Below are 11,456 nucleotides of genomic sequence, written 5' to 3'. Positions count from 1 at the left end.
TAATCCTTTTAAATTCCAGTTAAGTCACTTCCTGTTAACTTCAAAAGCTGTTTTGTAGCATTGATGAATCTTCCAGATATCAACCCTTCTTTCCTATCAAGATCCTAAGCTTTTATGAAGGGAGAAAACCTGTGCTAACTTGTTTTTGAAATATTGAATATTATTTAAGATATTGAATAGCCTAGTATTGTCTGCATTTTTTATATTCTTGGCCTTTACAAGGCAGATCCAATCATTGGATCTGTGTTTTAAACCAATTTTTGGTTCAAAGCTAGGGCCTTTTATTCAAAATTCTTTATAATTTGAAAACTAGAAAATGAATAGATCTATGATGTTTAAAACTTCTTCCCAGACCTTATGTTCAATCAATCTTGGATTAATCTTTTTTTCCCATGGAACACAAATCACATCTCTTTTTCTTTAAAAATAGTCATTACTGTGAATGTAGTTTTTTTAGAATGACTGGTAAAATGCACTGGCATAAAATTTGACGAACAGTTGCATTTTCACCACTTTTATGAGTGCAGTTGTAATTGATCTAAGCTTTAACATTGCTCTTTAGCATCACTTACATTATTTTCAATTATTACCAAATTGTATGAAAGTATTAGTTTCTATGACAAGTACCAATTCATGACAAGTCTTATGTTTATGTTGCAACTGAATTGGTCAATCCATTTATTGCTTTAACTCTAATATTAAAGAAATATTACTTTATTTTTGTTTATGATTAATCTATTTATTTTCAGGAGGAAAAGATTATGGGTGCACCCAATTTTACAAGAAAGGGAAAGGGCTGTGAAAGGTCATCTAACGTTACTCAACGATTTACTCATGAGAGATGACGAGGAGAAATTTCTAAATTTTGTAAGATTGACAAAAGCAGAGTATGTGGAATTGCTTAGTTTAGTAAGGCCTTTGATAATAAAAAAGAATACAAATTTCAGAAAGGCAATCTCTCCAGAACTGAAACTTGCTTTGACTTTGACACTGAGATATTTGAGTACTGGCATGTCTATGGCACCTCTCCATTATGAATTCCGTGTTGGCCACTCAACAGTTTCACAGATATTATCTGATACACTGAAGGCAATATATGAAGTTTTGAGTCCCATGCGTCTGCAAGAGCCCCAATCAGATACATTAAAAAGTGTCTCTGACACTTTTAAGGCAAAATGTTTTTTGCCAAATTGCATTGGTGCTTTGGATGGCAAGCATGCTTAGATTCAGTGCCCATACATGTCAGGCTCACAATTCTACAATTATAAAAACTATTTTAGCATTGTACTTTTAGCTGCTTGTGATGCTAACTACAAATTTATTTATATAGATGTTGGAGCCTATGGAAGTGAAAGTGATGGGGGTGTATTTGCCAGGTCAGATCTTGGGAAAGGCATAGACAATGGCAACATTAAGCTTCGTGATCCTCTGCCATTGCCTGGAACAATGGAAAATTTTCCATATTTTTTTGTTGCTGATGAAGCCTTTCCATTGTGCAATTACATTATGAGGCCCTTCCCTGGAAACAGACTGTCAGAAGGACAAAAAATTGTCAATTACCAAATATCAACAGCTCAACATTCAATTGAAAATACTTTTGGTATACTGGTTTAGAGGTTCATAGTATTTCGAACCGAAATCTTGGCACAGCCAGAAAAAGTAAAGGCAATAATTACTGGTTCCGTGTGCCTTCATAATTTTATTATCTCAGATAGAGGAGCTCCATCTGATATTCAGGAGCAGGCAATGGGAAGTGGGATTTCTGAGCTTGGGAGGGCTGGGAGCAACAATTCTTCTAGAACAAACCAAGATCTGAGAAACAGATTAATGCAATATTTTTTATCTGTAGAGGGTGCTGTTCCTTGGCAACAATAAAAAGCATTGAGAGGCTCATTTTAAATAGTCCATAAATAGTGTACATCACAGCCATATCCAGGATCTTTTTTTGGGCAGGGGGGTGGGTGGTTAGAAAATAAGCATAACAAATGCCCTTAGATGTATATATGTGTATTTGTAAGTTGCTTAGATGTATTTGATATATTTTTAATTTTGTTTCTGAATATTTTATGTGCTTAAATGTCAGAAACAATAAAAAATGTTTATGGTTTACTAATTTACACAATTTTAAATTAATTAGTTGCACAACTTTTAATTCATCTTCAATTCCTAAAAATTACCATTTATCATGTAAATTTTGGTATTTTATTCTCACAAAAGTTGTACTTACAACTCTACATAATTTTGTGTGTTCACGTGTGCCCAACTGCTTCATCAGCCCCCATCTAAAAACAATCTTTTTCTAAAACCTATATTTTTCTGGACCACTGTTTGATGTGGGACCTTTGTCTTTCTCCTATGCTTTTTGAAGCAATGGGGCTTTACAGGCCTTTTAAAAATGAGTCTATATATCGAGACTTTGAGTAAAAATTTATTTATTGTTCTCCTTTGCTTTGGGACAAACTGTGTAAATGAAGAGATCAACTTATTTTATAATCTTAACCATCTCAATTAGTTAATTGATATGTTTTACCAGCTGTTTCAGCTAACAGGGCTTAATAGCCTACTTAAAAAATGGAATAGGACTGCAAGGGAAAGTAATATATATATATATATATATATATATATATATATATATATATATATATATATATATATATATATATATATATATATATATATATATATATATATATATATATATATATATATATATATATATATATATATATATATATATATATATATATATATATATATATATATATATATATATATATATATATATATATATATATATATATATATATATATATATATATATATATATATGTGTGTATATATATATATATATATATATATATATATATATATATATATATATATATATATATATATATATATATATATATATATATATATATATATATATATATGACTAATTTTCTAGATTTACTAATTTTCACAATTTTGCATTAATTAGTCGCAAAGCTTTTAATCTATCTTTAATTCCTAAAATATACCATTAATTATGTAAATTTTGGAATTTTATTCTCCAAAAAATTATACTTACAACTCCTACATAATTTCGTTTCGTCATGTGTGTCCAACTGCTTCATCAGCCCCCATCTAAAATACAATCCTTTTCTAAAATATATATTTTTCTAGACCAGTGTTTTATGTGGGACCTTTGTCTTTCTCCTATGCTTTTTGAAGCAATGGGGCTTTACAGGCCTTTTAAAAATGAGTCTATGTATCGAGACTTTGAGTAAAAATTTATTTACTGTTCTCCTATGCTTTGGGACAAAACTTAAAACAAACAGAAATTATTGCGTATATGAAAGGGGCTGTCCCCTCCTCAACGCGTCGCTCTTTACACTAATTTTTTATTGTTTTAAAAAATAAAGTTGTGAGACAGAGTCAAACTTAAGCGTAAAGATTTTGTGTTAAAGCTTTTGGCGGTAAATATGTTCAGGTTTCAATCGATTTGTAAGCTTGTTCAATTTACTATTCAACACTCTTTTCACATATAATAACTGTTGTTGCATAATTACGTCCCAGCTGACAGCTCCCCTGATAACTAAATGTAGTTCTAGGCTATGTACGGTATAAAATGTTGCTGATTTTTTTTTTTGTGTATGTGGGTATATTTTTAAAATTGGTAATATTTGGAATTATGAACCAACGGTTGGTGAGAAATAATTACACAAAAAATAATACAATTGAACAAAACCATCAAAGTTTTATATACACCCACGAGTTATGCCCAGACATTAAGGGGACGGGAACTGGGACGCAATTATAAGGGTAAGAATTATTTATTCAGAAATAGTATTGAATGGTGAGTCAAGTTAACAAATCAGCTTTGTTTTGAATGATTTTTTTTTTCACTGGGCAGCAACCATGAAATTCAAGTGTGTTCAGGCCCAGGGCATGAAAAGTTTTGCTAATTTTTCAATATATAAGACAGAACGATGAATTGTTGTTTTTTGAAAGGGGGAGGTGAGGAGGAATATTATTGCATTAAAGAAGCATAAGAGAAGCTTACATAAAGAGTCAACCAATAAATAAAGACATTATCATTTGATTCAACTTTTATCACTTCAAACAAAACGGACTGAGCTATATATTTTTTATTATTTAGTTAGAGTTACAGGTGGTTCGAGTCAAATGGGGGGTCGGGTTGCTCGGGGGTTGAGTTACATGCGGGTTGAATTTAATGCAGTTGAGTTGAAGGAGCTTGAGTTAAACGAAATCGAATTGCATAGGGGGTTCAGTTAGACGTGGATTAAGTTAAATGAGACTTGGTTTAAACAAGGGTTGGGTGATTTTATTTTTATTTTCTTTGTTCTAAGTTTTTATTTTCTTTAATATAAAGTTCCCTTTAGCCTCTTTTTAAATGCATACACACATTTAATCAGTGCAAGAAGTGGATGTTGCTCCACCTCCACTTGGCAACGTTACTGTTTTCCTAATAGCGTAATTAACCGACTTACCACGTTTATATTTTTCATACCAAAAGAAATGAAAATTTTGTTCCACTCTTTTTTACCTTGATTGATGAGGACGATCTTATGACAAAATTTATCTTGTTTTTTCCTTCGTTTTTCTTTGCTTTTTTCCTTACTTTCCTTTTCTTTTTTCCTGACTCATTCTTTTCTATTTTTCAAACGTTTTCTTTTTGTCCTTACTTTTTCTTGTCAAAGTCTTGTTGACCTTAACCTTGATGATGACTGGTGAGAACTAAACCTATGCATGTGACTAAGATCGAATCCCGCAAAGAAGAAAAAGCCTTTGGCTTTTTCCTAGCAGGAACTAATGTAAAAACGATGTCTTCTCAAGACACCCTTTAACGTATATTATCTTTATTTACATCTTTATTCATTTACCTTGACAACACCAAATGCAAGATATCAGCCAAACCAAAGAAGATTTGGTAGATATTGAACAACCAGACTCAATATAGTTGCAAGCGTGCTTTTGACATAACCAAAAGTTGAAACAAATGAAAACCAACGAGAAAAATTACTATTATTGGGAAATGCCCAAAAACCTTAAATAGAATGGGATAACAAGTACGTGGGAACCATGAATCCGTCGATTGCGTGTCATTGGTCGAATTCACAACGTACATTATGTACCTCGTCCACAGTGCTTCCATTTGTGAGTACTTCTCTGTCATGTGAAGAATGCAACAAGTTTTGAAGATCTCCTTACTGTGAATTACGTTTGTTATGCGACATAAAAACAAGCAAACCTAACTCATGGCCTAGCATTCGACAGTAAACAGTAGATAGATGATCTAGAAGAATCAGCACTGTCCAAAATGCCTTCTCTAATGCGAATACTCTTCCTTCAGATTCTTCTTGATTGTGTATAAAACCTTGTATCACATTCTGTGAAAATCGTAAAGTGAAGTACATGGCATTTACTAGAATCACATCAACTCTATTGTCTTTTGGACAAACAAGACACAAGACATTTGGCTTGAAAGTTGCACTTTCCTTAGATTCAATTTCTAGCATTAGACCTGGTTCAAACAAAGCTTTCGAATTAGCTCAAATGGAAGTCTTCCTACTTGACGAAGCACCAATGTTACCCAAGTACGGTTCAGAAAATATGGATTAGTTTTTGCGATCCATTGTAAATCCAAATTTGCAATATGGAGGGAAAATTCTAGTTGCTGGAGGTGATTTCCGTCAATGCTTGCTTGTTCAACTCCAAAGCAATAGCCTAAAAAAATGTAGATAGGTCACAACTTTAAGAAAAAATTCGTATTTTTCCCAAGGTAGCTTGTATCAAACATATGGTGACATCAAGAAGAAGTTCACATTATCTGCGCTTAGAAAACAGCGAGGATCAAATATATACAAACCTGTCGAATGCCGGGGCCTGGTACTACCTACATATATACATATATAAATAGCATTACTCTGAACGTTTTGACCAAAAAAAATATTCAGGACACCCAAAAGGAGGGGCTTAAATTTTGTCTCTCCAACGACTTGACAATGACATTCGTTAGTTTCTTGGCCAGGTGAGCCCCTATACAGAAAAAAAACTTGAAACTAATTGCCTGTATCGGCGCAAATGACGCTTTTGCCTTTAGAACGTTTATGGGGTGATAGGCAATCTATGCATACTTATATTCGTGGTACTTCTTGTTCATTTGATGTTTGAATTGATTATTCATTTCAATTCCTATGCGTCTTAGAATTGATTTATTCATTTATAGCAGTACCTGTTATATTCATGTATGAAAAGATTATTCCTTTCTATTTTCTGTTCATTTAGGGCTTTATTTATTCATTAACAATCATTTCTATACTTTTTTAAGTTTGAATTTTCAAACGATTTGGTTTCTGCTGCTTCTAGGTTTCAATAAGGCTTTTTATTTTACTTTCAAAAACTTCTTTTTTGGAAAAGATTTTTTTTTATATTGTTTTCGTATAAAATCGTCGCCAGTGAGCCAAATTTTAATTTGTGATGCACATACCATTTTTTAAGTTTTACTGAAGGGCTAAAATAAGGTTCTTAATCTTTCTGCGCCGACAGTTCATTTTTCGAGAATCGAAAAATAAGAAAAATTGCAGTTTATAGATGAATGGAATGACTTCATTTTGGTTCATAATACGTAACATTATGTCAGGTAATCTTTGAGGTAAAGGTACTGAAACATTGTTTATCCCAAACATGGGTAATTTTTTGTACCCCAAATGAAGCAAATACCTGTTTCTAAATGTGCACTCAGTGGATGAAGATCCACATTAAGATTCCTCTTCATTATTTTATAACTGACACAGAAAAAAAATCTGACGCACCCTTATATTCTTTTGAATAAGTCATAAAGAAAAAGATCAAACCCTTTTTTTTCAAAGCTCATATGGTCTTGGTATTTTTGCCAAAGCTTTGAATTATACTTCAATATAATAGTTATACACCCTGATCCATTAGCCTGATCGAAAACGTGTAGTGAACAGCAGAAAGTTCTGTTGTCTACCAATAAACTGATCCTATCCAAAATGACAACATAAAAGTACTTATCCTAATCAAGTATGAGCAATGGGTCTACTTGGATAGTCGCACTACAGCAAGGGTCGGTAAGGTACATCTATCTCGATTGACTATTGAAATACTTGTGTTAATTTATTTTTTAACCGCAGTTTACATTCCGACAAAGAATTCATTTTTTCTTTTTTTGTTGGACAGTTATGACTGATGGCTGAATTTAATTTTTAAAGGAGAAGTTGGCAAGGGGGTGCCTCTCCATAAATAGAATTCCTCTAGTCATGTTCCTACCTCCTCCTCTTCTCTTCCTGCTAGATTAGGAATTCCTGGGGAAAAACTCTTTTGGCTTTGGATCGGTCTCAATCCAAGGAACCAGTTCGCCAAAGCCTATAATTCGTGAGAAGCAAATTCTAAGCCAAACTAGAATAATAATGCAAAAAAGTTAAGACAACCATAAGGATAGTTGCCTTAACCGGATTTAAAAAAAACTTTACAAGTTTTGACATGGGAGAGGTAAAAAGTCAAACGAACCATCTTGGACCCTAATTCTTCAGAAGCAGCCCCCTTACCTTTACCGAGATATTAAAGTTTTGAAGCAGTAACTTTTTCAACACTACCAGAAAACTTATTTTACAAAGCTTTGAATAAAGCAAAGTTGCAAACAGGTAAAAATTCCGTAAACCTTTCAAGATACAGCTAGATAATCTTTATTTTGCTTAAAGAACACACCTAGATTTCTCAAACAGTAAATTTCTTGTTCTTTGTCTATTATAGCAGATACTGTTGACAGACATGTTAGTGTTTTAATGGAAAAATAAAGACAGTCAACATTGTTACAAAACATTCACAAATAATCCATTAAAAGCAACAAGCTTATAACTTAATTATCAAAAACACTCTCCCAACACCAACTATATTTTCCAACAAATATTCGGAATAAAATCAATCGATAACTAATATAAGTAAATAAACCACTGGTATTATAGAAAACTTGAGATTCTTGACTAAGTTTATAATGCATAATGTTTTCAAAAGAATGGAAAAAAAAGAAGATAAGGAACAATAATGAGCAGACTAAGGAAAAGATAGTTTGGATTTTTAACCATGGCCTGGGGTGGGATGTGTGTGTGTAGAGCCCAGAGGAGCCCTCAACATCCCCTCCCTTCAAAGTGGAAGGGCACGAGCAAATAAGTTTGCAAAATTTGTTAAAAAACAACAGATGATTTTCTTCAATTGAAGCAGAATTTTTTATTCACAAACTCAACCCTCCCTCCCCCCCCCACCATATCTCTCTATATATAGGCAGATAAATACTAGCAAAGTCCATGTTTCTAGCGTCTCTTTTTGATGCATAGACATAATATTTGGAACATAAAAGGTGAATCTCATCCCTACTACAACAGTTTAATACTGAACCAAACAGGTAGAAACTAGTACAATACATTTGTTATTTTAAGTAAAGTATTTGTATCAAACAAGCATTATAATACTAACTTTAAGCGATTATTTTGTACCATCAGCCACACATTAAAACCAGAACAACAGCTGAACGATAAATGCTTGTAAAAAACGAAAAAACTGACAATGCTCAAGCGTAGGGTAATTTCATATGTTTGCTGCTAACGCATTTTTACTGCATTTAAAAATGAAATCATTAAGGTAAAAACAAGTAGGTAAAAATACAACAACAAAAAACTAATAACACAAAAATTCTATTGCACATGGACTTTAACTTTATGATATGCATTGCTCAAAACCCCACGAATATTCCAGATATTTTCGAATGTTTCAGGCTGTGTGTTATAAGAATCGTCTACAGCTTTCGCCCAAATCTCAACTGCTCCACTTTTTGGGATCTGAAAAGGGAAAAATACTGATATAAATGATAAGAACCATAAAGATCAACTGAGCCATTAACTTAGAAATGCAACGATACGGTAAAGGAGAGAAAGCCAGACAAATCTCAGATAATGTTGTAAGACATTAATTATTTAAAAATCCTTTATAAAAGCTTTAATATTCGCATTACTAGTTATATATTTATTAAATCCTATTGTTAGAAGCCCCATTTGAAATCAGAAAACAAGAGGGTTGATATCCCCTGTGTCTTCTAAAGACCAGAGCATAATTTGCACTTTACCAAAAATGAAATACATTTTAAATGTATTCTCTTTTTAACTTTATTCAATCCAATATTATTAAGGCTTTCAGGAATAAATATCAGTATATATATATATATATATATATATATATATATATATATATATATATATATATATATATATATATATATATATATATATATATATATATATATATATATATATATATATATATATATATATATATATATATATATATATATATATATATATATATATATATATATATATATATATATATATATATATATATATATATATATATATATATATATATATATATATATATATATATATATATATATATATATATATATATATATATATATATATATATATATATATATATATATATATATATATATATATATATATATATATATATATATATATATATATATATATATATATATATATATATATATATATATATATATATATATATATATATATATATATATATATATATAGTGGCAATAGTGATAACATGCACATAGTATCTTGTAGTTAGTTAAACATCCTCCTCAACATGCATTGAAATTTTCAACTTAATGGTCAGATCCATTCGTAAGAATCTACTTATATGCCCATCTGAAAGCCTGCATGGATATGGTTTGTTTTGATTTAGTTGAAACTCCCCTAAACATTCCCTGAAAGTTTCACCCTAATACCATTAGCCTCACTAGTTGCAGAATTCATAGTAGTATGCATATAGTGCCTTTTGGTCAGTTGAAAATCCACCCCAACTAATCCTTAATGTTTCAACTTAATAATCTAAGCCATTCCTGAGATTTATCTGGTGCACCCTATTGACAATCTACATGCTCATCGTGTGTTGTGATTTCGTTCAATATCCCTCTAAACATTCCCTGAAAGCTGCACTTATTACCCTTAGCTTCAGTACTAGCAATAGTTGTAGCAGCAGTAGTACCATTAGTAGCAGTATGCACATAGCGCCTTTCCTTTTTTTTCAACATCCCCTCAACACATGCTGAAAGTCTCAACTTAATATCATAAACCGTTCCCGAAGTATTGCTGATGCGTCCTCTCGATAACCTGCATGCGCATAATGTGTTTTGTTTACCCAACAATCCCTGAAATTTTCAAATTAATACCCCTAGCTTTAGTAGCAGAAGCAATAGTAGTAGAAGCAGCAGTAGTAGCACGCAAATATTGCCTTTTTGTTGGTTCAATATTCCCCACAACAGTCCCTGTAAGTTTCAACTTAATAATCAAGCCGTTCCTAAGATATTGCTTATACGCCCTTTGACAACCTGCATGCACGCAGATTGTTTTGATTCATTCCAACCCCCCCCCCAAATATTCCCTGAAATTTATTACCTTTAACCTTAGCTGCAGTAGTAGTCACAGTAGTAGGATTAGTAGTAATACTAAAAATAGTGCTAGTAGCAGTAGCAGTAAGCAAACATTGCCTTTTGGTCAGTTAAACATTCCCCTCATCAAGCGCTGGAAGTTTCAGCTTGATACGCTAAGCCGTTTTTAAGACCTGATACACCCTTTTGACAATCTGTATGCAGATAATATTCTTCAATTTAGTTCGACTTTCCCCTCAACATTTCCTCAAAATTTCCCCTCAATATCCTCTGCATTAGTAGTAGTCGCTACGGAAGTAGTAATAGTAGTGTTAGTGTTAGCGTGCAATATTGTCTTTTGGTCAATTGATCATCCCCCACATCATTCCCTGAAGGTTCCAACTTAACACCCTTAGTCATTCTTGAGTTACGCCCTTTTGACAGTCTACAAGCACATATTATGTTTTATTTAGTTCAACACCCCCTCAACATTCTCTGAAAGCTCATTCTGAATGCCCTTGACCTTTTTGGACATCAAAGGTCAAATATGCCTTCCTTTCTCGATAACAAATGCTATATGTAAATAACTGGCGACTTGCAAAACTTACAGGCCTTGCCACGAGGGCTGTAGGGAGTTGATGTCCCCAGAGAAATAGCTATTGGACTTTTCAACTATGCTGAACAAAAGGGCTATCTCAGGAATTTGTATAGGATGTGTTTGAGGAATAAACGGGCATGGGAGGGGGCTGGTTGCCCTCCAATCACATTTGACTCTTAAAAAGCGCCTTATAACTTAGATTTTCTAATCGAATGAGCTCTTTCCGAAGTTTCTATGACAGTTCCTTCTATACGAATTGCACTGGTGAATAAATATAATGATACACTGTGCTCATTTTGGTCTTTACTTAGGCAGTGCTCTTGAACTGCCTACGGTATTTACTCTTCTGCTTTACCAAATTGTGGCATAAGGAGAAAC

At 32.4% G+C, this 11,456-nt stretch overlaps 1 protein-coding gene across 1 annotated transcript in view; it reads right to left on the bottom strand.

The window, feature by feature from the left end:
- Positions 1-7,794: 7,794 nt before the first annotated feature.
- shop (sulfite oxidase) overlaps positions 7,795-11,456 on the bottom strand; it is a 65,047-nt gene continuing 61,385 nt past the window's right edge. The window contains exon 11 of the mRNA XM_089101359.1: positions 7,795-8,861. Within this exon, the coding sequence (XP_088957485.1) occupies positions 8,718-8,861 (144 nt within the window). The 3' untranslated portion in view covers positions 7,795-8,717. The remainder of the gene's footprint in view (positions 8,862-11,456) is intronic.

The sequence above is a fragment of the Artemia sp. Qi Xiang Cuo genome, chromosome 2 (assembly GCF_049724085.1).
Source record: "Artemia sp. Qi Xiang Cuo chromosome 2, ASM4972408v1, whole genome shotgun sequence".
Taxonomy (NCBI): domain Eukaryota; kingdom Metazoa; phylum Arthropoda; class Branchiopoda; order Anostraca; family Artemiidae; genus Artemia; species Artemia sp. Qi Xiang Cuo.
The sequence above is the reverse complement of the archived record's forward strand: the minus strand, read 5'-3'. Positions and strand labels throughout refer to the sequence as shown.